The 19,842-nt window shown below is 47.8% G+C and overlaps 1 protein-coding gene across 1 annotated transcript in view; it reads right to left on the bottom strand.

Annotated features, from left to right (window-relative positions):
- nectin3b (nectin cell adhesion molecule 3b) overlaps positions 1-19,842 on the bottom strand; it is a 44,546-nt gene that overhangs the window by 6,483 nt on the left and 18,221 nt on the right. The window contains exons 2-5 of the mRNA XM_062535893.1: positions 9,234-9,581; positions 5,106-5,405; positions 1,307-1,424; positions 269-420 (exon numbers count right to left, since the gene is read on the bottom strand). Coding sequence (XP_062391877.1) covers positions 269-420; positions 1,307-1,424; positions 5,106-5,405; positions 9,234-9,581 — 918 coding nt within the window. The remainder of the gene's footprint in view (positions 1-268; positions 421-1,306; positions 1,425-5,105; positions 5,406-9,233; positions 9,582-19,842) is intronic.

The following is a 19,842-nucleotide window of genomic DNA, read 5'->3' as shown; positions in this document are numbered from 1 at the left end:
GGACTACTGATTAGAAGAAAGTAAACACGTGGTGGGAAGGTGAGACCATTTTCACTTCGTTCAAAATTACATAAAAAACAAAAAGAATATAAACAGACACAGACAGATACTCAGCATCAAAACTGACCTTCATGCTAAAAACTTAAAGAGGTCTAAGTCAGCCTTTAGCACCATTCCTACCCAAGTTAATACCATAAAACTGTACTAAAATCGTATAACTAGCAGACCTGAGAGGCTAGTGATGTGGCGTTCTCTCTGAGTCACTCACCGTGGACGCGGATGCGGAGGTCTCTGCTGCGGAACCCGATGTCGTTCCCCACCTCGCAGCGGTACACGCCTGAGTCGTTGCGCTGCAGTGGTCGGCGGAACACCAGCGAGTCGTTGACCATCTCCACCCCCTCGGGCATCTCCCCGTCCAGCCTGAGCAGCACGTGAACACAGCATCAGCATCAGCAGCAGCAGCAACGTGGACAACAGCAAACACACTCAGCAGCAGCAAACACACAGCAACAGCATCAGCAGCAACAGCAAACACACAGCAGCAGCAGCAACAGCAACAGCAACAGCAAACACACAGCAAGGAGGCTACGTATTAGCACTGCTACATATTAGCATTGCTACATTACCATCCAGGAGAGGACTACGTATTAGCACTGCTACATATTAGCATTGCTACATTACCATCCAGGAGAGGACTACGTATTAGCACTGCTACATATTAGCATTGCTACCCTACCATCCAGGAAAGGACTAGAATAGAATAGAATAGAATATATATTTTTAGATCCCGTGAGGGAAATGCAGTTCTCTGCATTTAACCCAATTTAATCGAATTAGTGAACACACAGCACACAGTGAACACACAGTGAGGTGAATCACACCATCCAGAGCAGTGAGCTGCCTGCCCAACCAGCGGCGCTCGGGGAGCAGTGAGGTGTTAGGTGCCTTGCTCAAGGGCACTTCAGCCGTGGACTGGTCGGGGATCGAACCGGCAACCCTCAGGTAACAAGCCCGAAGCCCTAACCAGTAGGCCACGGCTGCACACGACTACATATTAGCACTGCTACATATTAGCACTGCTACCTTACCATCCAGGACAGGAGTACATACTAGCGCTGCTACATATTATTACTGCTATCCTACCATCCAAGAGGAGGCTACATATTAGCATTCATTCATCGATTCATTCATTTGTCTTTCCATCAATCCACCAAGTCAGTTCATTCACTCATTCTACTATTAATGAGTTCATTCGTAGTTTCATGCACCCGCCCACCCACGGCTCCACCCACAGGCTTGGTCTCACCTGACCCATCTGAAGTGGTGTGCAGGGGGGTTTGCTTTAGCCTGGCAGGTCAGCTGGAGGTCCTCTCTGCCCACAAACCAGTCTCCATCGTATCCCATAACCATGATGTCCGGGGCAACTAAACATAAACACACACACACACACACACACAGGGTCAACATGGACATTCACACCTCAGTCGCACCCTAGAACCATGACACCAGGGAACCTAGACACAAACTAGAGCCACATCAGGAAGAGTTCACAACTCAGCAGGAGTTAGTGGAGATTGGAGAAACCTCCAAATGCACTTAGAATCTCCGGGATGTGGGAGCATTTTGTGCTCAAGACTTGAGAAGACAGGTGAGCGAGAGACAGGTGAGCTAGTGTAACAGCGTTCCCTAAGGACTTGAGTAGACAGGTGGGATAGGGTAGCAGCGTTCACTAAGGACTTGAGAAGACAGGTGAGCTAGCGTAACAGCGTTCCCTAAGGAGACAGGTGAGCTAGCGTAACAGCGTTCCCTAAGGAGACAGGTGAGCTAGCGTAACAGCGTTCCCTAAGGAGACAGGTGGACTAGTGTAACAGCGTTCCCTAAGGACTTGAGTAGACAGGTGAGCTAGCGTAACAGCGTTCCCTAAGGAGACAGGTGGACTAGTGTAACAGCGTTCCCTAAGTATGACAGCAACACAAGCGTCCCTGTCTGGGGAGGAGGTTGCATTCTGGGAGGAGGTTGCGTTTGTGACTACTGGAAGGAGGTTGCGTTCGTGACTACTGGAAGGAGGTTGTGTTCGTGACTACGTTCGTGACTACTGGGAGGAGGTTGCATTCGTGACTACTGGAAGGAGGTTGCGTTCGTGACTACTGGAAGGAGGTTGTGTTCGTGACTACGTTCGTGACTACTGGGAGGAGGTTGCGTTCGTGACTACTGGGGAGAAGGCTGCGTTCGTGACTACTGGGGAGGAGGTTGCGTTTGTGACTACCGAGGAGGAGGTTGCGTTCATGACTACTGGATGGAGGTTGCGTTCGTGACTACTGGGTTCCCAACTAAACACTCCTGTGTGGGAACGCTGCTCCTTCCCCTCCTCACAGTACACACACACAGACGCATATGCAAGAAATCCACACACATGCACAGATACACATACACAAACATATTTACAGATACATACTGTGCATACATATAGATACATACACACAGCTACATACGCACACACATACATACATACATAATGTACATTACAAACGCACACACATACATACATACATAATGTACATTACATTCACACACACACTCTACTGTGCAGCTGACCTCCCAGTCAACCGTCTCCGCAGGGCCACTGCTTCCTGTAAATGTGAGGGGACCCAATGAATAATTCACACACACACACACACACACACACACACACACACACACACACACACACGAAGGGAGGAGATGAGGAGAGATGAAAAGAGGAGAGAGAGGATGGGGGGGTAGAGGAGATGCATAGGAGAGGGGAGGAGAGGAGGAAGTAAAGAGAGAGAGTTAAGGGGAGGAAGAGGAAGAAGAGAAGACAGGAGATGAGGAAGAGTGGGAAGGAGGAGGAAGAGCAGGGAGGAGAGGAGAGGAAGAAGGGAGGAAAGGAGAGGAGGAGATGGAAGGAAAGGAAAAAAGATAAGGATGAGATGAAATAACAAGGATGAGAGGAGGAGGAGAGGAGAGGGGAGGGGAGGAGAGGAAGAAAGGAGGAAGAAAAGAGAAGGTGAGAAAAAGGGGGAAAGGACAATAGAGAAGAAAAGAGGAAGAGAGGATGAAATGATAGGAGGAGTACTGAAGGAAAGAAGAGAGGATGAAATGATAGGAGGAGCACTGAAGGAAAGACTAAAGCGGGACTACAGGCTAAAGCGGGACTACAGGCTAATACAGGCTAACGCGGGACTACAGGCTAAAGCGGGACTACAGGCTAATACAGGCTAACGCAGGACTACAGGCTAAAGCGGGACTACAGGCTAATACAGGCTAAAGTGGGACTACAGGCTAATACAGGCTAAAGCGGGACTACAGGCTAATACAGGCTAAAGCGGACTACAGGCTAATACAGGCTAAAGCGGGACTACAGGCTAAAGTGGGACTACAGGCTAATACAGGCTAAAGCGGGACTACAGGCTAAAGCGGGACTACAGGCTAATACAGGCTAAAGCGGGACTACAGGCTAATACAGGCTAAAGTGGGACTACAGGCTAAAGCGGGACTACAGGCTAATACAGGCTAAAGCGGGACTACAGACTAATACAGGCTAAAGTGGGAATACAGGCTAATACAGGCTAAAGCGGGACTACAGATTAGGTGACCCTAAAGAACTTGCGAATCTTAAAGTATTTCCGCATTGCTTTAATTAATTTGCGCGCAAGTTTCATTTATTTTTATACAGTGTATTCTACATGTGATTTCATGCTTCACACCGTAATGCCCAAACCACGTCGTTCAATGTGAATACATGTACGGTTCCACCCCTACTTGATTTCAACAGGAACTCAAATGATAGCCTACTCGTCATATTTTCGTGTTTCTGCAGCATTGTTTTATTTGCAACATCCCTAACCAATATAGAGTTGTTCCGTCACACATGGAATAGCCGACTAATAATTTATAAGAAACAAAATAACATATTATATAAGCTACAGCTGTTGCCTATTTGGCTCCTTCCTTTTTGAGAGAGAGAGAGCTCACAATTGTTTTTTTATATTGTACACGTCACTATTTGCATAAGCCACGACTAAAAGACTTGCGATAATATCAAACACCAGATTGGCACCTTAACGATCTAGTTGATAGGAGCGCGCCGCGACTCCAGTAGAACTCCCATGATTTCATTTCATTCTGACTTTGGAAATGTAGTCTGCAACTATGAAAAGGCTCAAACATGGTACAGTGTAAGGCCGACCTAACAGGGGCAGGTGAGGGGGTAATAGAGCATGCTGACCAACATAAGAGGGGTAGGTGAGGGGTACATAAGAGGGACAGGTGAGAGGTACATAAGAGGAGCAGGTGAGGGGGTAATAGAGCATGCTGACCAACATAAGAGGGGTAGGTGAGGGGTACATGTGAGGGGTACATAAGAGGGGCAGGTGAGGGGCAGATGAGGGGCACATAAGAGGGGCAGGTGAGGGGTACATAAGAGGAGCAGGTGAGGGGGTAATAGAGCATGCTGACCAACATAAGAGGGGTAGGTGAGGGGTACATAAGAGGGGCAGGTGAGGGGCAGGTGAGGGGTACATAAGAGGGGCAGGTGAGGGGTACATAAGAGGGGCAGGTGAGGGGTACATAAGAGGGGTAGGTGAGGGGTACATAAGAGGGGCAGGTGAGGGGCAGGTGAGGGGTACATAAGAGGGGCAGGTGAGGGGTACATAAGAGGGGCAGGTGAGGGGTACATAAGAGGGGTAGGTGAGGGGTACATAAGAGGGGCAGGTGAGGGGTACATAAGAGGGGCAGGTGAGGGGTACATTAGAGGGGCAGGTGAGGGGTACATAAGAGGGGTAGGTGAGGGGTACATAAGAGGGGCAGGTGAGGTGTACATAAGAGGGGCAGGTGAGGGGCAGGTGAGGGGTACATAAGAGGGGCATAAGAGGGGCAGGTGAGGGGTACATAAGAGGGGCAGGTGAGGGGTGCATAAGAGGGGCAGGTGAGGGGTGCATAAGAGGGGCAGGTGAGGGGTACATAAGAGGGGCAGGTGAGGGGCAGGTGAGGGGTACATAAGAGGGGCAGGTGAGGGGCAGGTAAGAGGTACATAAGAGGGGCAGGTGAGGGGTACATAAGAGGGGCAGGTGAGGGGTACTCACAGAGCACGCTGAGCAGGTAGGGCACCCTGAAGTCGGAGGGCAGGGCGGGGTGGCGCACGACGCAGGTGAGGGTGTGGCCGTGGCCGTGGCGGCTGGGGTGCCACAGGTAGTGCACCTGCGTGGTGGTGGTGCCGTTGGGCTCGTCCTGCAGGTGGGGCTCCGCCGCGCCGTGCAGATCCGTCTCCCAGGAGACCTCGGCCGGGGGCCGCGCCCGCTCCGCCGTGCACGTCGCCACCCTCGTCTCGTTGCCCCCGTCAACCAGAGCCACGGAACCCGCCGACACGTACACCTTCGGCTCCACTGGAGAGAGAGAGAGAGAGAGAGAGAGAGAGAGAGAGAGAGAGAGAGAGAGAGAGAGAGAGAGAGAGAGAGAGAGAGAGAGAGATAGAGAGAGAGAGAGAGAGATAGAGAGATAGAGAGATAGAAAGATATAGAGATAGATATAGATATAGAGATAGATAGAGAGAGAGAGATAGAGAGGTCTTAAATGTGGTAAGCAAGAAATATGAGGCACACTGACGAGTATTGTTCATTTGTTTGATTCTGAATAGCTTAGTCCACAACACAAGAACAATACTGATTTAGAAGAATACGTGGCCCCCAGATGAACAGTATACTACTGTGTATCAGAATATTGATTAAGGTGGCCCCCAGATGATATTAAAACAGTATACTGTGTATCAGAATATTGATTAAGGTGGCCCCCAGATGATCTTAAAACAGTATACTGTGTATCAGAATAATGATTAAGGTAGATCCCAACAGATCTTAACACAGTATACTGTGTATCAGAATATTGATTAAGGTTAAGATTAATTTTCACTTATCGGCATCACTATATCGTGCATCTCTAACCAGAATATTGATTAAGGTGGCCCCCAGATGATCTTAAAACAGTATACTGTGTATCAGAATATTGATTAAGGTGGACCTCAACTGATCTTAAAACAGTATACTGTGTATCAGAATATTGATTAAGGTAGACCCCAACTGATCTTAAAACAGTATACTGTGTATCAGAATATTGATTAAGGTTGAGATTAATTTTCACTTATCGGCATCACTATATCGTGCATCTCTAACCAGAATATTGATTAAGGTGGTCGTTTCCCAACAGCTGTACTACAGTACATCCATACAACTGTGTCTGTGTGCTACGAGATCTTAGTTTGATGACACTGTTGGGCAACACACACACACACACAACAGTCTGCTCAGTGGAAACACACACACACACACACACACACACACACACACACACACACACACACACACACACACACACACACACACACACACACACACACACACACACTTCAGACAGTCTGCTCAGTGGAAACACACACACACACACACACACACACACACACTTCAGACAGTCTGCTCAGTGGAAACACACACACACACACACACACACACACACTCTCCAGACAGTGTTCAGTGCTCAGCTAAAAACAGTATCATCAGTGTAATCTCATTGGGTGAACTTAAACAGTCCGCAGGAAATAGCAGACAATGATTTATGGGCTTCCTCTCGCCATCCCTTATTTGGGCACTAATTACTTTCTGCGTCAAATTATTAGACCGATCGATCAGTAGCCACATCCCCCATCTTAGATCTCATCATATGAGAGAGAGAGAGAGAGAGAGAGAGAGAGAGAGAGAGAGAGAGAGAGAGAGAGAGAGAGACACACTTGCGGGACAATACTACATCACAGTACAATCATACCCCATCTTAGAATGTGAGCTCATGAACAGCATGACCAGCCATCAGTGGTCAGATCACCGAGTGAGTAGATCACTACTGCCCCATCAGTGGTCAGACCACGGAGTGAGTAGATCATACGGCCCATCAGTGGTCAGATCACCGAGTGAGTAGATCAATATTTAATAATTTAATACGCTAAGTATTAAAAACATGCATCGCTGCATTTCCTTTCCCTCCGTCCCTCACGCGATCACTGAGTGAGTAGATCACTACTGCCCCAGAGGCCAATTCACAACCTAAACGTTTGCTCAACTGTATCCCTCCACCAGCTGCTATGCTTGGCTGTGCTGCTAGTACCCGCTCCATTAGGTCCCATGCTGCCAGTGGTGGTGCTGCAGCTCGTACCCGCTCCATTGAGTCCCATGCTGCCAGTGGTGGTGCAACTAGTACCCGCTCCATTAGGTCCCATGCTGCCAGTGGTGGTGCTGCAAGGCCTCTGGTGTAAAATGAGTCCCGTTCTAAACACAAGGCTTTCCCCGAATCTCTCCCTCGCCCACTAGCCAGTGACGGAAATGTACACAAGTGTCCGTCTGTAGTGTTTACACATTCAGTTGTGTTGTGTTCAATTGGATAATCCAAACTGCCCTTTGCACACTACCCCCTCAGCCTGAGCCTTAAAATAGAAGACCATACTTCTCCATTCACATGTTTCTGAGTGACAGCAACTCAACATGTGCTGCAAGCATGCAAGCACACACACACACACACAATCCTGTGCAGCCACACTAAATAGACACACACACACACACGCACACACAATCCTGTGAAGACACACTAAACACTCACACACACACAATCCAGTTCAGCCACACTAAAGACACACACACGCAATACTATGCAGACACACTAAACAGACACAGACAGACACACTAAACAGACACACACACAATCCTATGCAGACACACTAAACAGACACACACACAATCCTGTGAAGACACACTAAACAGACTCACACACACACACAATCCAGTGCAGCCACACTAAACAGACACACACACAATCCTATGCAGACACAGACAGACAGACGCGCTAAACAGACAGGCAGACACACACACACGCTACCCTAGCTTTCAAAATTCCTTGGCTTCATTTATAGCTGTAGCTAGAGCCCAGTGTGTTCCCTCTTTCTCTCTCCCCTCTCTCTCCCCCCTCTCTCTCCCTCTCTCCCCCTCTCTCTCCCCCCCTCTCTCTCCCTCTCTCTCTCCCCTCTCTCTCCCTCTCTCCACACTGGAGCAATCACACTGGATTTGTCACCATGTCCTCTCCTCTCCTCTGCTTCCTTTTGCTTTCATGTCCTCTCAACCACTCGCTCATCTAGCCTCATTCTTCCCTTCCTCTCTCTCTCTCTCTCTCTCCCTCTCTCACTCCTTATGCTCTCTCCTCCCTCTCTGCTTCATTCTCTCCCTCTCTCCCTCTCTTCATTCATAGCTTCATTCTTCCCCTCCTCTCTCTCTCCCTCTCTCTCTCCTTATGCTCCCTCCTCCCGCTGCTCTTCATTCTTCCCCTCCTCTCTCTCTCCCTCTCTTCATCCTTCTCTCCCTACTCTCTCTCTGCTTCTCAGAAGTTTATAGAGAAGTGCCTCTCTCTCCTCATCTAAAACTCTCTATCCCTCTCTACATCTTTCCCTCTCATCTAAAACTCTATCCCTCTCTCTCTACATCTCTCCCTCATCTAAAACTCTCTATACCCCTCTCTTCTCATCTAAACCTCTCTCCATCCCTCTCCTCTCTCCTTTTCTTTGAGTCATCTTATCTAAATTAGTCTTCCTGGCCAACCCAGTCGGTATGGCACCTGCTTCTCCCTCCAAATGACAACACAAGCGGAACTCATATCAGGGGAAGTAGAGCCCTTCTATTCACTCCCTCATAAACACAAAGATGATTGGTGACGGCACAGAGCTATCTGGTATGGTGCTGTGAATGGCTCAACTGTGCAGCGCTGCATATGAATGTACACTTCACCAAAAGTTGACAAGTTTGGGGTTTAATCACTTTTACATGGTCTTAATCTCAAAATTGATTAATTGTATAATAGTGACTTAAGCAAGTCTTGCTTGTTTTGGTCTGAACTATTAAAATGCTTTAGGTTTCCTGTGCTGACACACACACACACACAATGTCCTTAACCAGCACACTGACTGTGAAGGAGGCCCAGAATACGGACACACACACACACACACACACACACACGCACCTTACCCAACACGCTGACGGTGGTGCAGGCCCAGAATACACACAGACACACACACACACACACTCCTTACCCAGTACGCTGACGGTGGTGGAGGCCCAGAATACGTACACACGTACACACACACACACACACACACACACACACACACACACACACACACCTCTTACCCAGTACGCTGACGGTGGTGGAGGCCTGAGTGTTGCCGAGGGGGAAGGTCGCGACCTTGCAGGTGTAGATGCCCACGTCGGCGAAGCGGACGTCCTCCAGGACGATGGTGGCGTCGTGCGGCGAGGGCGAGCGGAAGGAGAGGCGGCGCTGGTACTCGGGCGGGACCGAGATGCCCAGGCGCGGGTTGTACACGGCCAGCGTGACGGAGCCGGAGGGCAGCCGGCGCTCCCAGGAGCTCTGCGTCAGGCTCAGGTTGCTGTCCACCTCCACGCGGCACGCCAGCGTCGCATTCTTGCCCAGCACCGCACTGACCCGGGGGGGCACCAGCACCTGGTTACACACCACACCTGCACACACACACAACAACAACAACAACAACAACAACATCAGAAGAGTTGCACTGACCCGGGGGGGCACCAGCACCTGGTTACACACTACACCTGCACACACACACAACAACAACAACAACAACATCAGAAGAGTTGCACCTGGTTACACACCACACCTGCACACACAAACAACAACAACAACAACAACAACAACAACATCAGAAGAGTTGCACCTGGTTACACACAACACCTGCACACACAACAACAACAACAACAACAACAACAACATCAGAAGAGTTACACCTGCACACACAAACAACAACAACAACAACAACAACATCAGAAGAGTTGCACCTGGTTACACACAACACCTGCACACACAAACAACAACAACAACATCAGAAGAGTTGCACCTGGTTACACGCAACACCTGCACACACAAACAACAACAACAACATCATCAGAAGAGTTGCACCTGGTTACACACAACACCTGCACACACAAACAACAACAACATCAGAAGAGTTGCACCTGGTTACACACAACACCTGCTACACACAAACAACAACAACAACAACAACAACAACATCAGAAGGGATGGACCAGGTTACACACAACACCTGCTACACACAAACAACAACAACAACAACATCATCATCAGAAGGGATGGACCAGGGGCCCGTTGCACAAAAGCAGAATTAAGACATCCGGGATAAGTTACTGAGCCGCGATCACTGAATCCTAAACAAGAGCATACCGGCTGAATTGGTTGCACAAAGACCAATCCAGGATGAGCAGACACGGATTCGTCAAGCCAGGTGTAAGTTATCCGGTGTATGTGCGCGTTCTCGTTTCTCCCCCAATAACTCGCGGTTGGAATAAAAAAGACGCGAAAAATAGCGTCTTGCACACAAAATAAACAACCGCTTTTGATATAGACTAACAACGAGGTAAAGTTTTACTTTTTTGGATGGGGGATCATGATTATTTCTGTTACATAGCGGGAGTAGGTGTGGCAGATCAACTGAATGCAAATTTACGTATGCACCCACGTGAGAGAGCTTCCTTGTCTCGGCACGCAACGTCATTAGGAAGCGCTTTGCCACCGCAAAGATGCACAAAGTATCTTGATTTGTCTTAAAAGCCGAATTAGTTCAAAACACCTTCGAAAAATGTCCCCTCCACTTCCAATCAACTACTACAGCAGCCTATTCATCAAACATCTGTCAAAAAAGAAGCAAACAACGAGTAGGCTATGTTATTAATTATAAGGTCACCATAATTTAAATGACATCCATATGGTATTAGGCAGACATTCTGCTGTGTTTTGCGAGTAAATGCATGTTGCAAATAATATATAAATGGAATCTACAGCTCTTTAAAAAAAAATCACGTGGAGGTCTCATTTGAATGACAGCTAGCTGAACCAATCAGATAATGTAATTACCATTAGAATCAACTTATCTTGGATGTTAGCCTGGTCAGGAGCAGGCTAGCTCCACAGAATAAATCGCCATGGTAACTTATACCATAACATATCCTGCTGCCCCCTATCCCGCTTTTGTGCAACTGGATCACGGATAAATTGAGCCAGGATAACCAAGATATCCCGGGTTAATCCCTTATCCTAGTTTTGTGCAATAGGCCCCAGGTTACACACAACACCTGCTACACACAAACAACAACAACAACAACATCATCATCAGAAGGGATGGACCAGGTTACACACAACACCTGCTACACACAAACAACAACAACAACAACATCATCATCAGAAGGGATGGACCAGGGGCCTATTGCACAAAAGCAGAATCAAGATATCCGGGATAAGTTACTGAGCCGCGATCACTGAATCCTAAACAAGAGCATACCGGCTGAATTGGTTGCACAAACACCAATCCAGGATTAGCAGACACGGATTCATCAAGCCAGGTGTAAGTTATTCGGTGTATGTGCGCGTTCTCGTTTCTCCCCCAATAACTCGCGGTTGGAATAAAAAAGACGCGAAAAATAGCGTCTTGCACACAAAATAAACAACCGCTTTTGATATAGACTAACAACGAGGTAAAGTTTTACTTTTTTGGATGGGGGATCATGATTATTTCTGTTACATAGCGGGAGTAGGTGTGGCAGATCAACTGAATGCAAATTTACGTATGCACCCACGTGAGAGAGCTTCCTTGTCTCGGCACGCAACGTCATTAGGAAGCGCTTTGCCACCGCAAAGATGCACAAAGTATCTTGATTTGTCTTAAAAGCCGAATTAGTTCAAAACACCTTCGAAAAATGTCCCCTCCACTTCCAATCAACTACTACAGCAGCCTATTCATCAAACATCTGTCAAAAAAGAAGCAAACAACGAGTAGGCTATGTTATTAATTATAAGGTCACCATAATTTAAATGACATCCATATGGTATTAGGCAGACATTCTGCTGTGTTTTGCGAGTAAATGCATGTTGCAAATAATATATAAATGGAATCTACAGCTCTTTAAAAAAAAATCACGTGGAGGTCTCATTTGAATGACAGCTAGCTGAACCAATCAGATAATGTAATTACCATTAGAATCAACTTATCTTGGATGTTAGCCTGGTCAGGAGCAGGCTAGCTCCACAGAATAAATCGCCATGGTAACTTATACCATAACATATCCTGCTGCCCCCTATCCCGCTTTTGTGCAACTGGATCACGGATAAATTGAGCCAGGATAACCAAGATATCCCGGGTTAATCCCTTATCCTAGTTTTGTGCAATAGGCCCCAGGTTACACACAACACCTGCTACACACAAACAACAACAACAACAACATCATCATCAGAAGGGATGGACCAGGTTACACACAACACCTGCTACACACAAACAACAACAACAACAACATCATCATCAGAAGGGATGGACCAGGGGCCTATTGCACAAAAGCAGAATCAAGATATCCGGGATAAGTTACTGAGCCGCGATCACTGAATCCTAAACAAGAGCATACCGGCTGAATTGGTTGCACAAACACCAATCCAGGATTAGCAGACACGGATTCGTCAAGCCAGGTGTAAGTTATTCGGTGTATGTGCGCGTTCGCGTTCTCCCCCAAATAACTCGCGGTTGGAATAAAAAAGACGCGAAAAATAGCGTCTTGCACACAAAGTAAACAACCGCTTTTGATATAGACTAACAACGAGGTAAAGTTTTACTTTTTTGGATGGGGGATCATGATTATTTCTGTTACATAGCGGGAGTAGGTGTGGCAGATCAGCTGAATGCAAAGTTACGTATGCACCCACGTGTGTGAGAGCTTCCTTGTCTCGGCACGCAACGTCATTAGGAAGCGCTTTGCCACCGCAAAGATGCACAAAGTATCTTAATTTGTCTTAAAAGCCGAATTAGTTCAAAACACCTTCGAAAAATGTCCCCTCCACTTCCAATCAACTAGGCTACTACAGCAGCCTACTCATCAAACATCTGTCAAAAAAGAAGCAAACAACGAGTAGGCTATGTTATTAATTATAAGGCCACCATAATTTAAATGACATCCATATGGTATTAGGCAGACATTCTGCTGTGTTTTGCGAGTAAATGCGTGTTGCAAATAATATATAAATGGAATCTACAGCTCTTTAAAAAAAAATCACGTGGAGGTCTCATTTGAATGACAGCTAGCTGAACCAATCAGATGATGTAATTACCATTAGAATCAACTTATCTTGGCTGTGAGCCTGGTCAGGAGCAGGCTAGCTCCACAGAATAAATCGCCATGGTAACTTATACCATAACATATCCTGCTGCCCCCTATCCCGCTTTTGTGCAACTGGATCACGGATAAATTGAGCCAGGATAACTAAGATATCCCGGGTTAATCCCTTATCCTAGTTTTGTGCAATAGGCCCCAGGTTACACACAACACCTGCTACACACAAACAACAACAACAACATCATCATCATCAGAAGGGATGGACCAGGTTACACACAACACCTGCTACACACAAACAACAACAACAACATCATCATCATCAGAAGGGATGGACAAGGTTACACAGAACACCTGCCAGATATGGACAGACAGACGTAGAGGGGGAAACAGCATAAACACAAACACCAACCACAACACCATCAGAAGAGTTATGGGAGTGTAGCCTGAGGCACACAATTAGGCTGCCCGAGCACACACACACACACACACACACACACACACTCACTCTGAGTGGTGACTGTGCTGAATAACCAGCACGAGGCCCAAAACAGGTCTTCAGCACTAAACTGACCTCCTTTCCCTCCACACTCCTCTGGGCCTTGGTCAAGCTTTCTTTTTGTCATTAAAGTGCAAATTAAGCTTCTTAAGAGTGCAACTGCATCCTATTGTGAGTACATTTATGCTTGCATGCAAAAACACTGTGTGTGTCTAAATGTGACTGTGCATTCAAGTGTGAGGTGAGTGCATGCACCCCTGTGCAGTCTTTAGGGTGTGTATGCGTGGGAGTGTGTCCCCATGTGTGTCTCAGTGTGACTGTGCATCTATGTGACCGTGCATCTATGTGTGTGTGTGGGTGTGTGTGTGTGTGTGTGTGAGTGTGTGTGCGTGTCTCAGTGGGACTGTGCATCTGTGTGTGTGTGTGTGTGTGGCTCAGTGTGACTGTGCAATGCATCTATGTAGGAAACCAGAAAGGCTACATAAGGACAAATTGCATGTGTCTTATTACAGTGCAACAGCTGCAGTCACACTAACAAACCACCTTCTATCCCACCCCTCTCTCTCACACACACACACACACACACACACACACACACGTCAGCCCATCTCCCTCTCCTCTTTCCAGCGCCACATGAAAAGGCTGTGTGTGTGTGTGTGTGTGTGTGTGTGCGTGTGTGTGTGTGCGTGTGTGAGAGAGAGAGGGCTCGAAGTGAAAACCGTTTCCATGACTATGTGCAGCTTAGTCACAAAGTGTGCTGAAAAGAAAAAAAAAACACCAAGCATGCCATTAACACTCTCACACACACACACACCACATCTCACCAAGCATGCCATTAACACTCTCTCTCTCACACACACACACACACACACCACATCTCACCATTAACATCTTAATTGTGAGTCTATCACACCATTAACTCCCATTGTGAAGAGACATGTGTGGCATGCCTGTGTAGAACAGGGGTGTCTAAACTACGGCCCGCCGCGCACTTTAATGCAGCCCGCCGAGCATGTATTAGTTTATTATAGATATGGCCCGTCACACTCATCACTGGCTGTTCGCTATTTCTTTCCAGCAACGACGTTGTGGTTAACATTACTACAAACTGCTTTACACTCTTAGAGAACATTTACAATGTCAATATCAAAACAGCATGTTACATAGAGATGACACTCTTTGAAATATCTATTGCAGCAAATCTAATTTGCGTTATGTGACATACTCATCACGTAATTGGGAACGCCTTTGAGCGTGCACGAAAGGGAGAGAGCGCGCCAGCTGGCTTGTCATTGTTGATAACGGATACCTCCTTTTTTATAAGAAACGCTTTTATAAGAAATGTAACGTTTAAAAGAAAAACACGAAGATAACAGTAGTTTCACCACTGAGCAACGGTGAGAGCGCACACGCACACCAGCCACTGAGGAGAGCCGGCAAGAGTCTTAAAGTGACAGTGCACCATTTATAAATTAATCAAACAGCATCATATTAACCATATTTCTTCTTAACAAATTAATTTTCTACAACAAAATAACTTTGTCATTATTATCATTTAAATAATTATATACGTTATGTATACTGCATTGTGTGTGTGTGGTTTGTTATGGCCCACCGGTCAATTTCCAAGACCCAATGTGGCCCTTGAGCCAAAAAGTTTGGACACCTCTGACATAGATGGTTAGCCTTTGGGCATCATGCTAGGTGACTGGTTAGCCTTTGGGCGTGTTAGGCGATTGGTTAGGGCATGCTAGGTGACTGGTTAGGGCATGCTAGATGACTGGTTAGCCTTTGGGCATCATACTAGGTGACTGGTTAGCCTTTGGGCGTGCTAGGCGATTGGTTAGGGCATGCTAGGTGACTGGTTAGCCTTTAAGCGTGCTAGGCGATTGGTTAGGGCATGCTAGGTGACTGGTTAGGGCATGCTAGGTGACTGGTTAGCCTTTGGGCATGCTAGGCGATTGGTTAGGGCATGCTAGGTGACTGGTTAGGGCATACTAGATGACTGGTTAGCCTTTGGACCTGCTAGGCTATTGGTTAGGGCATGCTAGATGACTGGTTAGCCTTTGGGCGTGCTAGGCGATTGGTTAGGGCATGCTAGGTGACTGGTTAGCCTTTGGGCATCATGTTAGGTGACTGGTTAGCCTTTGGGCATCATGCTAGGTGACTGGTTAGCCTTTGGGGATGCTAGATGTGCAATCTGGATGTGCGATTCCTCTCCCTTCCCACATTCCCAATCTACTGATGGTTCCAGAGTGGGTAACTGTGGGTCATCAGCAACGGTAGTTGGACAGAATCAGTGTGGACTATGAATCTCAAGGTGTTCCATTTTTACAGCTGAGGCTCGTGCCTTATGTTTGACACTTTAAAGATTTTTGCTGTTTGGTCTCCTATACATTAATCTTTACAGATCATATCTCCAGGCATTGTTAGATAAGTGAGCAAAAGCATTTTTCTCCGTGCATGCATGGTCCTAATCCAGCAGCGCCCCCGCTATCTTAGTTTAGCATAGCATCTTAGCTTAGCATAGCATCTTAGCTTAGCATAGCATCTTAGTTTAGCATAGCATCTTAGCTTAGCATAGCATCTTAGTTTAGCATAGCATCTTAGCTTAGCATAGCGGATGGAAACTCTCGACGCCGGATAACACGTCAGGAGCAAAAGTCACTTCTAGTGGTCTGATATTCACAACGAGTACAAATGACAATGCTGATAAAGATGAGGTGATTTCCTAGGCTGGGAATGACTTGGGACTATACTGGGCCAAAACACTGCCAAGTCAATAACTGCCAAGGAAATTGCCTCCTCTTAATCTGCATTACACTGTACTTGTTGTGAATATGCACTTCCGTACTAAGCCAATGCATGCACGGAGACAAACGTGAATCTAACTTGGGGAGACCAGCGTATGCATCTGAGCATGTGCGTGGGGAGCATCGTCACGAGAGCACAATAGCTGGCCGTGAGGTGACCTGCGCCCAGGGAGCCATGGCAGGCCTCTCAGTCACCACAGCCCAGAGAACTGGGCTACATTTCACACAATCTGGAGCTCATCTCCTGCAGTCTACCCACTAAAAACCATCCGCACCACATACAGAGATCAAGGACCGGGGGAACCGTGGAGGAGCAGGAGGAGGAGGAGGAGGAGGAGGAGGTACACAGAGGAGAGAGGAGGAGGAGGAGGAGGAGGAGAAGAAGGAGAAGGAGGAGGAGGAGGAGGAGAAGAAGGAGAAGGAGGAGGAGAAAGAGGAGGAGGAGGAGGAGGAGAAGAAGGAGAAGGAGGAGGAGGAGGAGGAGGAGAAGAAGGAGAAGGAGGAGGAGGAGGAGGAGGAGGAGGAGGAGGAGGAGAAGAATGAGAAGGAGAAGGAGAAGGAGGAGGAGAAGAAGGAGAAGGAGGAGGAGAAAGAGGAGGAGGAGGAGGAGGAGAAGAAGGAGAAGGAGGAGGAGGAGAAAGAGGAGGAGGAGGAGGAGGAGGAGGAGAAGAAGGAGAAGGAGGAGGAGGAGGAGGAGGAGGAGGAGGAGGAGGAGAAGAATGAGAAGGAGAAGGAGAAGGAGAAGGAGAAGGAGAAGGAGAAGGAGGAGAGGGTTACAAAATTGTGAGGGAAAAGCTGACAGCATTAATGGGAAAGAGGAAGCGAATCAATAAAATTAGGAATGCAAACGCATGTCAAGGAATGGAAGTCCGACAGATAAACAAGGATCGTGCATGCAGAACAACCCACCGCCCCTTTCCTTCAACGACATCCCTAATTACAACAAGCTGCTGGTAGGAAGACGTAATCGTAAATCAAAACCCTCTGCATTGCTTGGCAACAGACTCCAAACATTCCGCCTAACCGTTTCTCTTGCCAACAACAACCCCGCCCCCCCCCCCCCCCCAAATACATTCTCTCCAGCCTTTCAAATAAATGTCTCAACCAGAGGAGCGACCAAGAGGATCCGAATGTGTCAAGAGAAAAGAGAAGGAAAGAGAAAGGACTGAATGTGTCAAGAGAGGAGTGAAGCACAAGGAGCCATCTTAGTTAAGAGGAAGCGTAGTCGTTATGGCCCATCCTCATTAAAAGGAAGTGAGGTCGTTATGGGTTATTAATGAGCCCCAGCTCTGCTCAGCTCAGCCAGGAGAGGAGGGGGGTGGTGAGGAGGAGAGGAGGAGAGGAGGAGAGGAGGAGAGGAGAGGGGAGGAGAGGAGGGGGGAGGAGAGGAGAGGAGAGGAGAGGAGGGGGGTGGTGAGGAGGGAGGAGGAGAGGAGGAGAGGAGAAGAGGAGAGGGGGAGAGAGGAGAGGAGGGGGGAGGAGAGGAGAGGAGAGGAGGGGGGAGGAGAGGAGAGGAGGAGAGGAGAGGAGGGGGGAGAGAGAAATGTGGAGCCGGGGGGGTGGTGAGGAGGGAGGAGGAGAGGAGGGAGGAGAAGAGGAGAGGGGGAGAGAGGAGAGGAGGGGGGAGGAGAGGAGAGGAGAGGAGAGGAGGGGGGAGGAGAGGAGAGGAGGAGAGGAGAGAGGAGAGGAGGGGGGAGGAGAGGAGAGGAGAGGAGAGGAGGGGGGAGAGAGACATGTGGAGCCAAATGAGCTGTTGGACGGAGGGCCGAAGAGGACACACCCCGCTGAATAAGAGTTTGAACTTTGAGTCCAGACACTCAGAGATGAGAACGGCATGCGGAGAGCGGCCGGGTGATTCATTACGAATGTCATAGTGTTTCCAGCACAGATGGCAGGGTACTCGCCCTCACCCAGGCCAGACGTGGCACTCACCCAGGCCAGACGTGGCACTCACCCGGGCCAGACGTGGCACTCACCCAGGACAAATGCGAGCCAGCACTGCTAACCAGGGAGAGGAAAGACAATGAGATGAAGGCAGCCTTTCCTCCTGTCACAGAGGAGGATGAAGAGGAGAAAGAGGAGGACGACAACACAAGCTGAAAGTCTGACTCAGTTTTCTCCAAATGGCCATACATTAGTAAGCAGCTCTCAAGGGAGTAAAGCGCTTTTATTTCCCAACTCCCCTAGCTTCTTGGGAGAGAGGGAGTCTAAAAATAATCGCAGCTTCCTCCGCCACTGCCCCCGTAAAACAGAGAGGACAGTCTGCTCAAAGGACGCCCAGAGGAGTGGAGGTCCATCAATAACCTCCCAATCAGGTGCCTCAGAGGAGCCGCTTGTTGTGCTTAATTGGACGCCATGGCGAGAGGAAGATAAGAGACAGATTCAACACAGCAGAACAAACGTCTCTCTCTCTCTCTCTCTCTCTCTGTCTCTCTGTCTCTCCCTGTCCTGCGCCACAGACTAAATTAATTCTGTATGCTCACAGAATGGCTTTTGTGCACACATAAACAAAAAAAAAAACGAAATTGATGAGCAGAGTCCTGTGTCCTGCACGGACTATTAAACACATGTTAAAATGCACAGTGCATCTTGGAGACAGGCGCAGGCCGCAGAGGTCAAGAAAACAGTGACACAGACAATTCCGATGTCCTGAAGCCAAGGGTACGCCTGTCCCTTGGGGGGTTAAGCTGTGCAAACTGCTGCGCTCAGCGTTCCATCAGCACACGTGAGACAAACGCCAGGTGTCCGCAAATACAGGAGGCACAAACCTTTCAGTTGGTTCATATGCCCTTCTCACACACACACACACGTACAGAACACAGTCTTACTTTACATGTGTTTAGCAGACCCATTAGGTAGACGTAAGGACGGCAGTTACAGTAGCAGAGCAGACAGTTACGGTCGTCACATTTTACCAATACAAATTAAGGTTCTTTGCTAGAACATCTGAGGGACTACCGATAACAATAAGTTAAGGTTCTTCACTAAGAACATCTTACACCTGATGAAGACAACCTCAAAGGGGCTCATCATCCAACCAAAAATCAAACTGGACAGACACCTACCCAACAAGCTTGCAATCCTTTGAAAAGGTTCCAGATCCTTCATCTGGGAGAATGGGATGAGCAGCATTGCTGCAGAAGTGACTGTTTCGAGACACATCCCCTTAGAAATATATGGCAATATACAGAAATATATCTACGTTCTGAGTAGTAGAGATATTAAGCTTCAAAGTTTTAGAACTCATAGTGTTTTACCAATAAGTGGAACAAACTTACTTTAG

This window comes from Sardina pilchardus, chromosome 5 (genome assembly GCF_963854185.1).
Source record: "Sardina pilchardus chromosome 5, fSarPil1.1, whole genome shotgun sequence".
Lineage (NCBI taxonomy): Eukaryota > Metazoa > Chordata > Actinopteri > Clupeiformes > Clupeidae > Sardina > Sardina pilchardus.
Note: the sequence above shows the minus strand (reverse complement) of the source record. Positions and strands in the feature narration are given on the sequence as shown.